The sequence below is a fragment of the Pongo abelii genome, chromosome 14 (assembly GCF_028885655.2).
Source record: "Pongo abelii isolate AG06213 chromosome 14, NHGRI_mPonAbe1-v2.0_pri, whole genome shotgun sequence".
NCBI classification, from domain to species: Eukaryota; Metazoa; Chordata; class Mammalia; order Primates; family Hominidae; genus Pongo; species Pongo abelii.
In genome coordinates, this window is record NC_071999.2 from 119,351,661 (window position 1) to 119,370,200 (window position 18,540).

General features: G+C 55.2%; 1 protein-coding gene across 17 annotated transcripts in view; it reads left to right on the forward strand.

Annotated features, from left to right (window-relative positions):
• The window catches only part of MCF2L (MCF.2 cell line derived transforming sequence like), a 209,501-nt gene extending 197,231 nt beyond the window's left edge, over positions 1 to 12,270 (forward strand). For 5 of the 17 annotated variants that reach the window (XM_054529276.2, XM_054529272.2, XM_054529278.2 and 2 more), the window contains 9 exons: positions 182 to 260; positions 418 to 484; positions 1,379 to 1,497; positions 1,843 to 1,935; positions 2,898 to 2,972; positions 6,174 to 6,295; positions 8,027 to 8,139; positions 8,206 to 8,309; positions 8,430 to 12,268. In XM_054529276.2, the coding sequence (XP_054385251.2) occupies positions 182 to 260; positions 418 to 484; positions 1,379 to 1,497; positions 1,843 to 1,935; positions 2,898 to 2,972; positions 6,174 to 6,295; positions 8,027 to 8,139; positions 8,206 to 8,309; positions 8,430 to 8,515 (858 nt within the window). In that variant the 3' untranslated portion in view covers positions 8,516 to 12,268. Of the gene's footprint in view, positions 1 to 181; positions 261 to 417; positions 485 to 1,378; positions 1,498 to 1,643; positions 1,936 to 2,897; positions 2,973 to 6,173; positions 6,296 to 8,026; positions 8,140 to 8,205; positions 8,310 to 8,429 lie in introns of those variants that run through there. The other 12 variants (XM_054529273.2, XM_054529280.2, XM_054529283.2 and 9 more) reach the window with 9 other exon arrangements.
• Positions 12,271 to 18,540: the final 6,270 nt, after the last annotated feature.

Below are 18,540 nucleotides of genomic sequence, written 5' to 3' on the forward strand. Positions count from 1 at the left end.
TGGGCCACAGTGGGTCCCGCAACCCGGGGCCAGCCCACAGTGCTTCCCTCCCGTCCCCTCACACGCAGCCATCTGACCTTTGACTCCTAAGATTATCCTTGGATGTTCCGAGAGTGAAACCAAAGCGTGTTTCCTCGGGGGCCTGAGTACTCACCTCCTGGCGTTTCTTTTGGGGAAACAGGCGCCAACTCCTGAGATTAAAGCCGCGTGGGTGAATGAAATTCGGAAAGTGCTGACCGGCCAGCTGCAGGCTTGTCGAGGTGAGGCTGTCTTCAAGCGATCGTTTTCCCGTAGCATCCGCTCCAGGTGCATCTTTACGTATGTTCAGAGCAACCACACAGTCCCCGCATGTGCAAGGTGCCTTGGCGTTGAAGTAAAGACGCTCATTCACGTGGTTTGTCTGCTCCCTCCTCGCAGAAGCCAGCCAGCACCGGGCCCTGGAGCAGTCGCAGAGCCTGCCTCTGCCGGCCCAGACCAGCACCAGGTGAGAACGGACATGCCGCCGCAGGCCTGCATTTCTGGAACACTCCCGAGTGGGGCATTTGCACGCCAGGGTCCTCGGCCTCTGTCAGTGGGACCCTGTGGTTACTGGGGTTTTCCTTGAGGCCCCTGGTGTTTATGTGCTGATGGTCAGTCCCAGAGGGTACACTTCACAGATGTGTGCCTCGGGCAATGCCCAGTCCCTCTCCAGCTCTTCCCGGGGTGGGCTGTTTCACAGCACGGCAGCGCGCACACAGCCTGTCCAGATCACAGCCACGCCCCAGCATTCCTGAGACAGTCGGTGCTCAGCTGGGAGCCGGCGCTGATGGCCCAGCACACGCGTGGGCACATTTCAGACTCCAGCCCTGACCGTGGCTTCGTCGTGTCTCTTCTGCCCTTGTTTTTTCTTTATTTTATTCATCTACTTATTTTTTTCACTTTATCCTGTTTCTTATATAAGCTACCTTTAATCATTCATGGAACAGGATATGGCCTAAATAAATAATCCATAGAACAGGATATGGCCTAAATAAATAATCCATAGAACAGGATATGGCCTAAATAAATAATCCATAGAACAGTAGTTTTAAAAAAGAAACACTCCCCTACCCCACCCCTCAAAAAAAACCTCGTACTTCAGAGCCAGTAGGATGGGCGTCTGCTCTCCTCCAGCCCGTCCGGGTTTAACTTAGAAGCGTGTGGCCCCTCAGAAGCAGTACAGTGGGCGTCTGCTCTCCTCCAGCCTGTCAGGGTTTAACTTAGAAACACGTGCAGGAGATGCTGCTTTAGGATCAGGCCGGGAGCTCAGAGATATCTGAATGCCTCAGGTCCTCAGAGCGTTCTGAAAGACTAACCAGGCAACATACTATTTCCTTTTTGATTTGTCTGATGTCATCAGTCCCTCGAGAGGAAACTCAAGGAACATCAAGAAGCTGGAAGAAAGGAAAACAGACCCCCTAAGCCTGGAGGGATACGTCAGCTCAGCGCCACTGACAAAGCCCCCCGAAAAGGGCAAAGGTGGGTGTGTGCAGGGACCGGGACTCACACGGAGGCCTCACACGGAGCTGCTCACGGAGTGCTCACTGTGTCCGAGAAACATGTGCTTCCTGCAGCGTGAAGAAGGTTTGCAGAGCGTTCAGGGCCCCTTGCTCCCCCCTTCGCAGAGCCCTAGGACCCCACAGAAGAGCACCTCCCTCTCCGTTGCTCCGCACCCCTGCATCAGCAAGGCCAGCCCCAGAAGGAGCCTCAGCCGAGACCCAGTGTGCAACCCAGAGCTGCCCTGGGCCCTCCCCGCGACAGCCGGACCCGCCTCCGCGCCGGGTCGTGATGCCCTCTGCATAGTTTCTTTCTCTTCCTCCATAGATGACACGGTCACTAGCTCTGCCTCAGAAAGCTCTGCGCTTTCCAGAAAGCGCTTTACCCTGCAGGGCTTTGCTAACCTCAAAGGTCAGAAAGGTAAAAGTAGCACCTGCCCGAAACCCACCCTCACCGTGGTGGCGTCTGTTGTGCATCGTGTGTGACCATTCGTGCCTCCTTCATCACAAGGGCGGCCACGCAAAAGCGTTTCTTTCCACCCAATCACGTGTTTGCTGACGCTGTGTCTTGCTCACAGACACCAGAGTTATCCTTTAGAGGTGGCTTTCCTTTGGGAAAATGAAGGCGAGCTTTTCAAATGGAGGCTTGGTCAGAAATGGAGCTGTCCTTGGCTTTCCAGGCTCCCTCCTTCTTCTCCCTGCCCCGCACCCCCGCCCTCTCCCGCCTTCTCAGGTGAGTTCTCTGCAGGGTGCTGAGCCTTCCAGCTGCGTGTCTCTGCTCCGCCCGGTGGCAGAGGCCGCTCAGCCATCTTCTGGGGCATCCGCTAGTGAACAGGGCTGATGGGACCCTTGAGACGGAGACGTCTAATGCCCTGCTCATCTGTGAGAGCTCCATGATGGGAAATACACGGCGGGGGAATGGGTCCAGGAGGCCCTGGAAGCCAGCCCTGGCGTGCAGGCGGCTCTTCTGGGAAGCCCTGAAGGCCAGCGTGGACAAGGGCTCTTTCCAGAGAATTAGGAGTGTTTTCCAATTTATAAAATGCTTTTAAGTTGGCCTGAAACTTGAAACAAACAAGCAACAGATTCTGGTGCTGCAAACTCTGCTAGCACAGAACTAAGAAAACGTCCTAGAGACGGGCCCCGAAAGGACGCCTCTGAGTGCCGCAGCCCCCACTCCTACGCCCTCCCGGCCCCGGCCCCTCCTTCACCGCGCGGCCCCTCGGCTCCCTGCATTTTGCTCACAGAAGCTCCTTTTTCATCAGTGGAAAGGGGCCACAACGTGGGTGTCCCCTCCCGGCACGAGCGCGGGTCAGCCTCCTCGCCACCTCCCTCCGTTCCTCACGCTCTCTCCGGTTGTATTTCTGCCTCCTCCTCCTCTTGCAGCTTCTCCTACCAGTCCTGACAAAAAAGCCAAGCGGCATGAAGTAAAGAGCGACCCGACTCCCTTTGGTGTGCGAGGTAGAGTGGCACCCTCGGGCACGGCACCCACTCTGCGTCGGCAGGAAGCGCGGCCCAGCTGGCTGTCGGGTGGCCGTCAAGGCCCCCTAAGGGGGACGCTCGCGTGGGTCTTTATGCTGCAGAGGCAGACACACAGTTGTGTTCAATGCATGATGCTCTGGCGACAGGTCCTCGAGGACAGCACGCCTCTCAGCCGACTCCTCACAGCAGGTCTATCTGGAGCCTGGCCACCCCGTCAGTGGCTGCTGGCCACGGCTGCTGCGCTGGTCACCTGGCCGTGCTGAGTGGAGCTGGGTGGGGTCTCACTGCCCAGTGGCTGCTGTCGGCTATAGGGCACCCCGTTCCCTGCCCTTCCCTGCAGCACAGTTTGCCCCGACACTTCCTGCTGGGAACACAGAGCATAGCAACTGGCAGGGCCGACCCAGACCCTCCTTTCCCGGGGCCGACGAGGCCGAGCTCCCTGTGGAACCTGACCCTTCTCGTTTCCTGCCTCCCTTATATTCTGAGGGTGAAAACTGCCCCGCGAAGCCCAGAGACCTCCCCTGGCCTGTTGAGGACCCTCAAGTGCAGGGAGGGGGCTTAGGTTTGCAATCTTGAGTTTTCAAAAATTTGCAAAGGTTCCCAGGGGTGTAAGCAGAACCAGCCTCCCCATCCTGCATCCTGCCCGTCTCCACAGCCTCCTCATATGACGCTGCGAGCCTCACAGATCCAGGCAGAAGCTGTGGCCACCCTGGGCGTGAGTTCAGAGGCAGGGAGCTGGCCCGGCGTTACTGACCATCCTGCCTGCAAGTGGTGGCTGCCCGGCTTGCTGCTTCGAGGCCCCAGGAGGCCTCAGGAGGCCCCAGGGGCTTGGGAGAAGGGAGTCATTTCCCTGTTGACAGTCTCCCGGGAGAGGCTACTCTTGTCTGTCAAACCCTCTCCGCTTGTGAGCTGGAGTCGGCAGAGCCGGTCCCTGGTGGAGAAGGTGGGCTGGGCGGGCCCTGTGGGCCAAACGCTGTTTCTGCTGCACTTTGTCCAAGCTCAGCCTCTGCTTCCGTCTCGTCATCCGTGAATGAAGACAGTGCAGCCTTGCAGGGTCTCGAGGAAGCCAGTGTGGTGTCGAAGCCGGGCCACTGCCCATGGGTCATTTCCGCTGTGGCCAGTGTGGTGGTGAAGCCAGGCCACTGCCCGTGGGCCATTTCTGCTGTGGTCGGTGGCAGTGAGCCCAGGTGGTCCTGGGTGGCCTGGGCGCTGCCCAGCGCCTGCTCCCCAAGTCCTGCAGGTGGTGACTCCATCGAGCAAAGGCCAGTGGCTGTTTTACAGAAAACAGAGGGCACCTTCCTGGCCATCAGCCGGCTTCCTGCCTTCACACAGAATCCCCCAGCTCCTGGTACAGCAGTGCTGGCCTGGCCTGTGGCTGCCCGCTCCCAGGCGCTGCCATTCCCATCACAGTCAGACCTCTGCGTTTTGCTGCTGGCCTCCCCCACACCCTGTTCCAGCACGGCGCGCTATTTCAGCATGGCGCTCTTGACGGCCCGCAGAGAGGCTCTGGGGAGCACTGAGCAGCCACGGCCAGGGCAGCTCAAGAATCCTTTTGTGTCTCTGGTGGTGCCAGGGGCAGAGCCGCTTGGGTTTCACCCCGCACAGGCCGGCCTCGCTGCCCCTGTCGAGGTTCGTGTGTAAGGTCCTACCCACACCACACCGGCTCCTCTGCACACACAGCAGCCACCCTTTTTTTGTTCCCACTGTCCTCAGTCAGATTTTCGGTTCTGTCTGGCAAGAGGCCCCACGTGCGGTGCCTCAGAGCGACTGGGGGCCTGGACAGGGAGGGCATGCTGGCAGCCAGGCCCCACAGGCCAGTCCCTGCTGCTGTAGAGGAGGCACCTGGGCCCCCACCCTGTGCTGTGTCTCAGCCTCCCTTGCTGGGGGCAGCTGCAGGTGCACTCAGGAGGCCAAGCTGCAGGTCTGCAACCAGAAAATCACAGTCCTCAATTCTTACACAGATGCAGGCCTGGTATGGTGCCTGGAAGGCTCAGCTGCCTCCAGCTGTGACCCCAAGAAGGCAAAGCACCCAGGTTGGGTGGAAGGAGCGGCCCTGTGCTCTGCTGGCTGACGGTGGTGACGAGGCCCAACTCCCTTCTCTACACAGACAGCAGAGGCCCGCTTAGCACAGGCTTTTCCTCACCAGCACAGACACTGTCAGCCATTGGAACTGGCCTGCGAGACAGCTTGCCATGGCGGCTTTGCAGGCACAGGGCACACAGGCATTTGTGCACGCAGCTCCTCTGTCCTCCCCATGCCCCGCACCCTCCATCACAAGGAAACACTTGCTTCCAGTGGCACCAAATAGGATTTGGAACCAGTTTGTGCCCAAGCTCAAATCCCATTAGCATCTGCCTGTTTCCCTGGTGTGCATGTGTCCTGCCTTGATGCATCTGGCACCAGGTGGGATGCGCTGGGGCTGCTGCCCGGTTGCTGCCTTTGTGTGTTTATTTAGCCCCAATGGCATCTCCCATCTCCCCTGCATAGGAAAGGCAGGTGCTGCCCTCTGGGAACCTGGCAGGAGGAACACTGGGTTGGGGAGAGGGGCATGTGTGGTCCCAAGTCTGGAAGAAGCTCCTTCCTCTTCTCCCGCTGGGAGCTGCATGGCCGATGGGAGCCCATCTCCACCGCGGCACCTGCATGGCCTCAGCCTTCTGGTTCGGTGCCGCTGTGCCGGGGGCTACTCTCTTGCCAGTGGGGACCACAGCCCTCGGTATCCCATAGGTCAAGGGCGTCGGGCTCTCTCAGTGAGCCTCGGTCATTCCTTTTAGAAGCTGCTTCCCGGCTAGGTCTGCTAGGTGTTGAACATCACCGTGGCACTCACTGAAAACACCTGCCTGGGGGGGCGTCTGCCGCAGGAAGGCTGCTTCCCTCCTGGCTGAGGGGCACTGCCCTGCCGGACAAGGGAGTGGTTTCCCAGGGCCTGAGGATTGAGGTCTCCCACAGGGTGGCCCAGCAATTGGAAGCAGATGGTCTCAAACCCTGAAACGTGCCAGGCATTCTGGAAGTTTGCAGGGGTGTCCTGCCAGCTCTTTATGAACCCGGGAAGATGACAGGCTCTGTTGGGGGCCCACCACGCACATTTCAGGGGGTCTGTGGGACTTAGCTGATCCCACCTCAGACGGATGCAGATAGCGGCTCATCACCAGGGGGTCCTTCACCGGTGTCTGTCTCTCTTAGGTTGGAGCAAAACGTCCCACTCACTGGAGGCACCTGAGGATGACGGGGGCTGGTCAAGTGCAGAGGAGCAGATTAACTCGTCCGACGCAGAGGAGGATGGCGGGTTGGGCCCCAAGAAGCTGGTAACCGCGGCCTCCCTGTGGGCACTTGGGGTGGGGGCTGCCCTCCGGGCATTAGGGGTGCCTCTGGCAGGTCCACCCGGGCTTGGGTCTTAGGAGCAGCCCCAGCTCCTCCTAACCCTGGAAGGTCCACCCAGGCCTGGGTTTTAGGAGCAGCCCCAGCTCCTCCTAACCCTGGAAGGTCCACCTGGGCCTGCGTGTTGGGGCACAGCCCCAGCTCCTCCTAACTCTCTCTGGAAGGAACACCTGGGCCTGGGTCTTGGGGCAGCCCCAGCTCCTCCTTGCTCGTCTGTCTCAGCAGCACTTTGTATTTCTGGGTTAATTTCCAGGTGCCCACCCAGCCTCCTATAGAGCTCACTCGTGGGTGCACCTTCCTCAGAGGAGACAGTCCCCACCCCACTACCTTTTATGTCATAGAATGCTGTCACTGAGCCTTCCTAACTATACACACAACTCTCTCTCGTTTTGTAAGAAAATTGAACTGCTAAGCATGGATATGCATTTGAAACAACATTCATTGTTAATGTCAGAAGCAAGAAAAAGCTGCCATGTGTTAATCATTCCAGTGAGGGTTACACCAAGAAGTGTCTGCTGCACCTTCTGTGCTGTGCCTGGTCCACGCACCAAGGCTGGAGGTGCAAAGGGGACAGGTCCCAGAGGCTCTGGAAGGGCAGAGAAGCCAGGCGTGGAAGGATAGGGAGAGCCCTCGGGGCCTCTGGCCTCTCCCACAGAGACGGCATGAAGGAAGGCCTGGGCGTGAGAACAGATGTGGGGGACACAGAGGCGGAGGCCACATGGCAGGAGGGGAAACAGGCTGGTGGACCAGGGTGCACGGGGCCTGGGGAGGGAGTTGGATCTCATTCTTTGTGGGGTGTGGGGAGGGATTCTGGCTACTCTGGGTACCACAGAGGCAGGAGCCAGTACAGGCCATCACGTGAGGGCAGGTGGCCCAGTCACCGTCCTCCTGCTCCAGGCCATCACGTGAGGGCAGGTGGCCCAGTCACTGTCCTCCTGCTCCAGGCCATCACGTGAGGGCAGGCATTCCGGTCACCGTCCTCCTGCTCCAGGCCCTGCAGCCGGCAGCTCCTCTCCACAGCCCACCGCAGGCAGCACCAGGAGGCTGTGAATCTCCCCACTCTGCAGGAACAGCTGCCGCTTCCCGGGTCCCCATTCCCCAACGGAACGTGTTCCATGACATCTGTGCAGCATCCGCTGTGTGCCAGGCACAGTTCTAGGCCCTGGAGACAAAGCGGGAACAGCACAGACAGGAACCTCCGCTCTTACAGCGAGGAGAGAAGAGGAGTGAGGCTTGGGGAGGTTGGGCAGGACAGCTGCAGGGAGAGGGAGGGCAGAGGACGGGCGAGTCGGGGAGTACCAAGGAAGGCCTCAGCAAAGCAGCATGGAAATAAGACCCGAAAGCACGGAAGGGCCCTCCAGGAGGCGGGTATGCAGGCGCAGAGGCCCTGGGGTCGAGAGCTGTGTGTGGAGACCAGCGTGAGGGGCTGGGGCAGCTGAGTCCAAGGACAGATTCACAGACGCCTTCCATCGCCTCTGACCTGGTCATGACCTGCGGCGTAGCCTCCTCCTAAGGCTGGAGCCCTTCCCCTGAGCCGGCCGTGGCCAGGAGCTCCCACCGGGGCAGGGCGCTAAGGCCCAGCACTCCGCCTGGCTGCTGTGGGGCTGCTGCCGGGGCGGGTGCTGACGCTGCCTGCGCCCCTGCCCGTCTCCCACCAGGTTCCGGGTAAATACACGGTCGTGGCGGACCACGAGAAGGGAGGCCCCGACGCGCTGCTCGTGAGGAGCGGGGACGTGGTGGAGCTGGTGCAGGAGGGCGACGAGGGCCTTTGGTAAGACCCCGCGCTCACCCCCCGACTGCCCCGCACGTGGCCGCCGCTGACCCTCGCCCCTTGCAGGTACGTCAGGGACCCGACCACTGGCAAGGAGGGCTGGGTGCCGGCCAGCAGCCTGTCCGTCCAGCTCGGCCCGTCCGGCTCGGCCCAGTGCCTGAGCAGCTCAGGTAAGGCCCACGTGCCCCGAGCCCACCCGTGACGCTGCCAAGGGCCCGTGCGAGGAAGCTGCTCCGTGTGTGCCCAGGAGAGCAGACGCCGAAGCCTGTCCCCGCCTGATCTCCCCGCAGAGTCGAGCCCGGGGTCGGCCGTGCTGAGCAACTCGTCCAGCTGCAGCGAGGGCGGCCAGGCCCCCTTCTCCGACCTGCAGGGGTAGCGCCGCGCAGTCCCGGCGCCGGAGACCCGCGCGCTGTCTGGGGCTGCCACTGCGAGGGCTGGCGTGGCGTGGGGAGGGCGCAGTGCCCCCGGACATCCCGAGGAAGGGGCACCTCACCGCCCCGACCCAGAGCGCCTGGCCGTGCGGGCTGCAGAGGAGCCCTCCAGGGCAGAGGCAGGTTCCACGGAAGACCCCGGCCCGCTGGGGCTTCCTCGCAGACTCCAGAGCCCACAGAGGAGGCGCCGCAGGGAACAGCCCCGGGCAGGAGGCGCCGGGCAGCGGCATCTCCTCCTGGCTCCACCGTGCTGCTTCTGCCTCTGGACGGTGCTTTCAGGGGACGCGCAGACCGTGGTGGAGCTGCTTCCGGAGAAGTGGATGATTCTCTGACCAACGGCCTGAGGAGAGCGCGGCACGGGGACTCTTTATCTTTTACAAGTTTTAGGATTTTTTTAAGCAGGGATCAATCCCGTGGCCATTTTTTGTGGTACTTTGGCCTCAATTCTTTACCAGGAATCACTGTGTTTACATGAAATGACAATTTGATACTGTATTTGATAAAAAACTATTTTTTTGTTACCGGGGTTTACATAGAAGCACGTTGTTTATACCACTAAATGACTTTGGGGTACTCTCCCATGGAAACGGATGGCACTCCCTGAAGCTCCTTCGTCACAGGTGGATGAAAACGTGTCCCTGGGTGACATCGGGTGGTGTCTTCACCACCAAAAGCAGTTAGAAGCCAAGGAGATTCCTTTACCTACCTAGGGTTCATTTTCAAAAGAAAATTTAAACTATAATTTAAACAATTAACGTTCTTTTCTACAAAGAAAAATGCAGGGACTTGATTTTTTTAAAGAGCTTCACTGAATTAGGATATTTTTATTGCTTTTAAAGAAAATACAAAGATGCAGTTTCTGCAGGGTGTGGCATAGACCAGTGCTGCTGACCATAGCTCAGAGAGCCCTGCCCCTGCCTCACTACACTGCAGCCTCCTCGGAGGCCGCACCTCCACTCCCCTCCCCACGCGCCCCCTGCCTCCCACCCAGGTCCATCTGCCACCTGGTGACCACCTTGAGTACAGAAGTGAAAGTGGGGAGAGTATTTTATTCAAGTCACAGCAGAACTGGAAAAAAACTCTTCTGTTTTACCCTTCTTGTGTTTCAGAAACATTCTGTTCTTTTGAAGCCCTTTCGGTGTCTAGTCTGCAGATGTTTTTGTATGTGTGCACCTCTGACCATGTGTGTACATATGTGTCTTGCTGGAAAGGACATACTCGCTGTCCCCGTGCTGCTGGGCGTGCCGCCTCACAGCTTCACGGTTCCCAGCCCCAGCACAGTGGAGGTGGGCGTGGCTGCATTCCCCTCAGGCTACCCTCCCGGCGGCTTGCAGCGGTCACTGGCCAGACCTCCAGGGTGCGGAATCAAATAGGAAGCATGCAGAGACTCGGCAGCTTTTCCTCTGATGTGTAAGTTATTTGGAACGCGTGCTGTGTCCTGCAATGTCCCTGATGTACTGTGCAGGCGCGGTGCCTCCGTCTCCTCGTGCAGCTGCGCGCCCTTGTGTGACCCTCCCCATAAAGGCACTTTACAGCTTCATGTTTCATCCACTGTCACTTTTTTTTTAACTGCTGATGTAAATGGAATTTTAAAAGCAGAGTTCTTTATTGTATGGATGACGTTTGAATAAATATCAACAACTCCTGCCATCTGCCTTTGTCTGTCAAGACACAGAACGTCTCAGCGGTCGGGGTTTCCAGGGCTGCGGTGCGCTGTGCTTGCACGTGGCAAGTCATTGTTGGGACGGAAAAGAAGCCGGCAGTGAGCAGGGCCCAGCGTGCAGTTCAGGCACCGAGCAACCCCTTTGCTTGCTTCTGTCAGACAGCGATGATGACAAAATAGTAACAAGTTTGTGCGTGTCAGAAACGCAAAGGCAGCAGAGGAAGCGTAGAGGAACCATTACAGAATCACAATGCAGCCGACACGCTCCAGACCAGAAAAGGGAGCATAAAGAAAGGGTATTGATCCAATAGAAGAAGGGAAGGGTGGAGAAAGGGGAAAGCATGGTTAACAGGAAACAACATGTAACAGAAGAGACAGCCCAGATGTGTCTGACTCACAACAGATGTGATCATGTTACGCTGGCCTCCTGGAAGAGCATTGGATCAGACGTGACAAGTCACTGTTTAGAGACCATCAAGCAAAATTATACATAGATTGGAGATTTAAAATAAAAGAAGACAGAACAGACAAACACCATAAGAAAGCTGGTGTAGAAGTACCGATGACCTGAAATGGAATTCAGGACAGTTCATAAAGTAAAGGGGGCTGCGTGGCAATCAGGAACTCATAAGCCACTGACTATAAAGCTCAAAACACAGCAAAGTTGGCAGTCGGCAGACAGCAATGTTGACTGTCATGAAAAGTGATCCCTGTTTGTCCCTAAACATAGAGAAATCTGCGTTATTTTCCAGCACACATGGAACACAAACAAAATATTTACAAAACAATGGGAAGATCATTGAAACTGGCAATTTAAAAGCTTGTTTCTAACTCATGGGATGCGGGCAGACTGCTCTCTAGAACTGGACAGAGTGCACAGAGCCACGTCAGGGAACAGCCATAGCCAGCTCAGATTGGCGTCGACAGCTTAGTGGTGTCTGATTTTATACACGACAAAATAAACGAGTTAACCATTTAAGCCAAAAAATAAGACCAGCGTAACCCAAAGAAAGTATTTAAATACTTCTGTCAATTAGGACAATCGAGAAAAGAGAATAACAAAATCAAAAGCAAAACTCAAACTTTGTACCTGAAAAATCTAATAAAACTGACTAATTTATGGAAAACCTAAGAAACTCCATATCAAATAAAAAATTTTAAATATGAGAGAACCATTATGAACAACTTTCTGCCAATATATCTGAAAACAGATAAATAGGATTTAATTGTAAGAATTGGTCAAGAAGAAATAAAATACTTGGGTTGATGAATAACAATGACAGAAATTGCATTGTAGTTAAAAAAAATTACCCCACAGAGATACCAGATCTAGGTGATTTTATAAGCATACAAAAATATTTATAAAAACTAAAAGAATATAACAAGAGAAAGCAACTCAATAAAGTTATGAATCAAATTTAACCTTGGTACCCAAACCTGACAAAGATTATGCAAGAAAAAAATCAGCTGGGCCAGGTGGCTTACACCTGTACTTCCAGTACTTTGGGAGGCTGAGGTGGGAGAATTGTGTGAGACCAGGAGTTTGAGACCAGCCTGGGCAACATTGCAAGACCCCATCTCTACATGAAATTTAAAAATTAGCTGGGCATGGTGGCGCACACCTGTAGTCCCAGCTACTTGGGAAGCTGAGACCTTACAAATGAGCCCAGGAGTCCAAGGCTGCAGTGAGCTATGATAATCACACCACTGCACTCCAGCCTGGGCAACAGAGCAAGCCCCTGTCTCTCAAAATCAATCAAACAAAAAGATAATGTAAGAAAAAATAAAATTATGAAGATGAGTACAAAAATTCCAAATGAAATATAATTAAATAAAACCCAATTGTTATAAATAAAGGTAATACATTCTAAGCAAATAAATTCATCCCAGGAATGCAAGGGGTAGTATGTTAATATGGCTATAATTTGCCATATTAACGAAGTGAAAGGTAAAATCACCAGCTTAACAAATGCAAAACAATAATTCAATTTTTATTCAACATGTACTTGTCATGTTAGGCCAACTAGGAGTAGAAGAAAACTTCTTTAACTAAATAAAGTATATCTAACAAAATCTTTGCAGCAAATTTTTTTTTTTTTTTTTTTTTTGAGACGGAGTCTCACTCTTTTGCCCAGGCTGGAGTGCAGTGGCACGATCTCGGCTCACTGCAAGCTCCGCCTCCCGGGTTCACACCATTCTCCTGCCTCAGCCTCCCCGAGCAGCTGGGACTACAGGTGCCCGCCACCAGGCCTGGCTAATTTTTTGTATTTTTAGTAGAGACGCGGTTTCACTTCATTAGCCAGGATGGTCTCAATCTCCTGACCTTGTGATCTGCCACCTCAGCCTCCCAAAGTGCTGGTGTGTCCGGAATTGGTGGGTTCTTGGTCTCACTGACTTCAAGAATGAAGCCGCGGACCCTTGCGGTGTTACAGTTCTTAAAGGCGGCGTGTCCGGAGTTTGTTCCTTCTGATGTTCAGATGTGTTCGGAGTTTCTTCCTTCTGGTGGGTTCGTGGTCTCGCTGGCTCAGGAGTGAAGCTTCAGACCTTTGCGGTGAGTGTTACAGCTCTTAAGGCGGCACGTCTGGAGTTGTTCATTCCTCCCAGTGGGCTTGTGGTCTTGCTGGCTTCAGGAGTGAAGCTGCAGACCTTCGTGTTGAGTGTTACAGCTCATAAAGGCAGTGTGGACCCAAAGAATGAGCAGTAGCAAGATTTATTGCAAAGAGCAAAAGAACAAAGCTTCCACAGCGTGGAAGGGGACCCAAGCGGGTTGCCACTGCTGGCTCAGGCAGCCTGCTTTTATTCTGTTATCTGGCCCCACCCACGTCCTGCTGATTGGTAGAGCCCAGTGGTCTGTTTTGACAGGGCGCTGATTGGTGCGTTTACAATCCCTGAGCTAGACACAAAGGTTCTCCACCTCCCCACCAGATTAGCTAGATACAGAGCGTAGACACAAGGGTTCTCCAAGGCCCCACCAGAGTAGCTAGATACAGAGTGCCGATTGGTGTATTTACAATCCCTGTGCTAGACATAAAGGTTCTCCAGGTCCCCACCAGACTCAGGAGCCCAGCTGGCTTCACCCAGTGGCTTCCCCCACCGGGGCTGCAGGTGGAGCTACCTGCCAGTCCCGCACCGTGCACCCGCACTCCTCAGCCCTTGGGTGGTCGATGGGACTGGGTGCGGTGGAGCAGGGGGCGGGGCTCATTGGGGAGGCTCCGGCGGCACAGGAGCCCACGGAGGGGGTGGGAGGCTCAGGCATGGCTGGCTGCAGGTCCTGAGCCCTGCCCGGCCGGAAGGCAGCTAAGGCCTGGCGAGAAATCGAGCGCAGCGCCGGTGGGCTGGCACTGCTGAGGAACCCAGTACACCCTCCGCAGCCGCTGGCCTGGGTGCTAAGCCCCTCATTGCCCGGGCCGGCAGGGCCTGCCAGCTGCTCCGAGTGCTGGGCCCGCCAAGCCCACGCCCACCCGGAACTCCAGCTGGCCCCCAAGGGCCGTGCGCAGCCCCGGTTCCTGCTTGCACCTCTCCCTCCACACCTCCCTGCAAGCTGAGGGAGCCGGCTTCGGTCTTGACCAGCCCAGAAAAGGGCTCCCACAGTGCAGTGGCGGGCTGAAGGGCTCCTCAAGTGCCGCCAAAGTGGGAGCCCAGGCAGAGGAGGCGCCGAGAGCGAGCGAGGGCTGTGAGGACTGCCAGCACGCTGTCACCTCTCACTGGGATTACAGGCGTGAGCCACCGCGCCCAGCTGCAGCAAAAATTTTAAGTACTGAAATCCTTTAGAACCATCCCCACTGGCAGCAGAACCGAACAGGGACCCCGCTACCCTCCAGTGTAGCAGTACTAGTGATTACTAGTACTAGTAGCAGCAGTACTAGTGATTACCACAACAAAGAGAAACGACATAAGGCCAGCGCGGTGGCTCACGCCTGTAATTCCAGCACTTTGGGAGGCCGCGGCGGCAGATCACGAGGTCAGGAGATCAAGACCATCCTGGCTAACATGGAAAAACCCCATCTCTACTAAAAATACAAAATTAGCCGGGCGTGGTGGTGCATGCCTGTAATTCCAGCTACTCAGGAGGCTGAGATGGGAGAAAAGCCTGATCCCAGGAGGCAGAGGTTGCCATGAGCCGAGATGTCACCATTGCACTCCAGCCTGAGCAACAAGAGCGAAACTCCGTCTCAAAAAAAAAAAAAAAAGAAAGAAAAAGAAAAAGGAAACAAAGCATGCTAATTGAAAAATAACTTTTCATATCTAGAAAATCCAGGTGAATTCATAAACTATTGAAACTAAGAAGTCCACAAGATCAACCCACAAAAAGTTATTAACATTCCTAGCAATGACAATACTATTTTAACAGCAACCTAAATACTAAAATAAATGTAACAAAAGTTTTGAACAAAATTATGAAACATGATAGAAGGTCATAAAAGAAGGCCTAAATGGGAGACTTTTATGGATGGGACAATTCAGTATCACCAAAATGTTAACTCTCCCCCAAGTTAATCTGTGTATTTAATCAAAATCCCAACAGAATTCTTTGTGGAATTAGGAAGTTGATTGTAATAAACATAGAAGATAAAGGTTTGAGTATAGCCGTGGCAATTCGGGGAGCAGAGGCAGGACAGGGAGGGCTCGCCTACCAGGTGTCTAGATAGATCATAAACCTGCCATCAGTCATTACAAGGGGGACAGAGGCTAAACCAGTTGAGCAGAATTCAGATTCCCAGGCAGGGATGTGTGCAAGGACCTAGCTTGTCCTGGGGCTGGTCAATCTTTGGCACGGAATGGCCTCTTCAGGAACGGGTGTTATTGGGACAGCTACCTTTCCATGTGGATGATGGCGTAAAAGTATAGCCCCCCCAAACTTAAGATTAAAACATTAAGATTATTATGAGGAAACATAGAATATTCTTATTGCCTAGGGCAAGGATAGATTTCTTACAAAAGACAAGCTACACTTTAAGAGATGGACAAAAAGATAAGATGGACAATCTGAGCACATTCCATGGTGAATTTCTCTCCACGCTAAGACCCCGGACAAGGGTGAAAAGCAGGACCAAGGCCCAGAGAAGAAAAATTCTGCTCAAAATCATAACTGTTCCACCTTGCATACATTCTCTCTCTTAAACTGAGATTAGCATCTTACAGCACTGGTGTGACGCCCGGCAGGCCCGAGGGCTCAGCTGCCTCCAGCCGTGGCCGAAAGAAGGCAAAGCACCCAGGTGGGGTGGAGGGAGCAGCCCCCACCTCTGATGGCTGACAGTGGTGCCCAGGACCAGCTCCCTCCTCTACACAGACAACAGAGTTCCGCTTAGCACAGGCTTTTCCTCGCCAGTGCAGACACTGTCAGCCATTGGAATTGGCCTGCAAGACAGCTTGCTGTGGCAGCTTCGCGGGCACAGGGCACACAGGCATCCGTGCACGCAGCTCCTTTGTCCTCCCATGCCCCGCACCCTCCGTCGCAAGGAAACACTTGCTTCTAGTGTCACCAAATAGGATTTGGAACCAGTTGGTGCCCAAGCTCAAATCCTGTTAGTGGCTGCCTATTTCCCTGGCATACATGCGTCCTGCCGAGATGCATTTGGCACCAGGTGGGATGTGCTCACAGGTTCCCAAAATGAGAACACGTAGCAGTTTCCCTGGATGTTTGTTCAATACTATTCCTGGGACCTGCCTGTAGATTCCAATTCCTTATGGGTGTGGAAGAGCCTGGAAATCGAGTGTGTGTAGGTGTGTGGCATGTGTATCAGGGTGTGTTTATGTGATATGACTTTGGGGTATGAGTGTGGCATGTGTACGGTGTGTGTGAGTGTGGTGTGTGCATGGCGTGGGTTTGGGTTGTGTGAGTGTGGTGCTCGTGTACGAGTGTGAGCATGGAGATTCTTTGGTAGGGAAGGAGTCAGGGTCTCCCTCTGTCGCCCAGGCTTGAGTGCAGTGGTGCAATCTCAGCTCATTGCAACCTCTGCCTCCCGGGTTCTCTGTCTCTGGGACCACAGACATGAACCACCAAGCCGGGCTAATTCTTTTCTTTTTTGTCTAGCTTTGGTCTTGCTATGTCGCCCAGGTTGGTCTGGAACTCCTTTCCTCAAGCGATCCTCACTCCTCGCCTCCCAAAGTGCTGGGGTTACAGGCATGAGCCACCACCCAAGAGATTCTGATGTCACAGACATCCGACTCACACACTCCCTGGACAGCTCACGTGTGCCCACCACCATAGTCAGGGATGGCTGCAGATGAACAAGGTGTTGACGTGGTTTCTGCAGCCCACGAACAAGCAACTTGCCTTGAGATGACAACCAAAGTTTTCTTGCGTCCTGCACACTCAAGAGTGACTGTGAGGCGGAGGGGCCCAGCCCTTCTTCCAGGCTGGAACGAGTGGATGGGTGGATCAACAGAGGCTGCCACAGGAGAGAGGGAGGCCTGGCCTGGGAACAGAGCTGTGACCGTGCCCTTCCCCAGGGTGGGGGCTGAAGGACCCTCCCATCCTAGTGACAGGGCCACAGCACGTCCAAGGGGGCCCCAGAGGAGGTCCCGGGAGTCCTAGGAGAGCCTGGTTAGCCTCCCTGAAGGGAGGAAGTGGGGTTTTGTGAGAGGGATGGTGCAGCAGCCCCCACACCTGCTGCTCCATGTGGCCGGGTCCAGCCCCAGGCAAGGTTCCAGGCATGGCCCTGGGACAGACAGCAGGCAGGGCCCCCTCAGGGAGGTATGGAGCAGGTCCCCGGGGCCAGGTGGAGCCCCTCACACCTGTGTCCTCAAGGACCTACACCAGGACAATGGCCATAGGCGGGCACCTGCAGCCGCCCTGGCCAGCAGTGAGAAGGGCAGAGAGCACAGCCAGATAGCCCGGTTCCTGCCCCCTCCCACCTGCCCGCACAGAGAGGGCTGCACACAGGTGAGGGTCCATCACCGGAAGAGCTTCATCAGCCCCGAGGCCATGAGCCGCTGAATCTCTCAGGGGGTTTTGGCACTTGAGGTTCCCCAGGTCATTCTGCTGCCCAGAGAGGGTTGAGCACCTCTGACCTGGAGCCCCAAAGAGGAAGGGTACCCCAAGACCAGCCAGCCATCTACTCTCAGGTGGGAAAGGGGTGGGGTTTAGATATGGCCCCCTCCCCTCCACGTCCTGAAATTACCTTGGGCAGTGCTGACCAAGAGCCGCAGGGACCAGATTTGAGCTGGACGTGAGCTTTATTCCAGACCTAGCAGCTACTTTGTAAGCGATCTCCCTGGGATTGATATCATGGAGGGGCACAGAGGGGCTTCAGCTGTGCTGGGTGGAAGAGAAAACATGCCCTGTCGGCCCCTCAGCAAGTGCTCTGCTCCCTGGACTGAGACGCAGGTCAGCAGCAAGCAGGGAGGCTTCGGGGGTGCTGGGGGCTGCTTTGAAAGGCACCCCTGAGCTAAGACTTGGCTGGTGGGAAGGAATCACCTCCCTCCCTCCAGCCATAAGAAGAACTGGACATCAGCTTCCAAATAAGTCATCAGCAATGCAACTGTTCACGTTGAGGATACTCCCTGCTTGAGGGGTCAGCCAGGCCTGCTGGGCAACCCAGGAGGCTTGGATGATCGTCTACCCCAGTGTTTTTGGGATGGAAAGTTCCACATTCTGAGAACCCTCAGTCCCTGGGCAACCTGGGGTGGTTAGTCACCATAGCTTGTGGCTTGGGCCCATGACAGCATGTAGAAGTGACGTGGACTGCCGCCAGCCAGGCACAGTGGCTCACGCCTGTAATCCCAGCACTTTGGGAGGCCGAGGCATGTGGATCACTTGAGGTCAGGAGTTCGAAACCAGCCTGGTCAACATGGTGAAACCCCATCTCTGCTAAATACATATATATATATATATATATATATATATATATATAAATTAGCCAGGCATGGTGGCGTGCACCTGTGGTCCCAGCTACTCAGGAGGCTGAGGCACAAGAATCACTTGAACCTGGGAGGTGGAGGTTGCAGTGAGATTGCACCAGTGCACTCTCCAGCCTGGCAACAGAGCAAGACTCTGTCTCAAACAAACAAAACAAAACAAAACAAAACAAACAAAAAGACATAAGACGTGGACCGCTGGAGAATGGGGGTGCTGCCTGCAGTCAAAACGGAGTGGGGGTGCCCAGCTCAGGGCCAGAATGATCCTATTCCCGGCACTTCTCAGTGAGGCTCTGTGGTTCGCCTAAGAAACCAGCCCCCCTTGCAGGCAACGGCCTAGCTGTCCTGGTCTCCTGGAGGCTCTCTTCAAATGTTTACATCCACACCCAAGATATGCTCTTGAGATTTGACTCGCATTATTGCTATGGGACAAGTTTTCATCTGCAG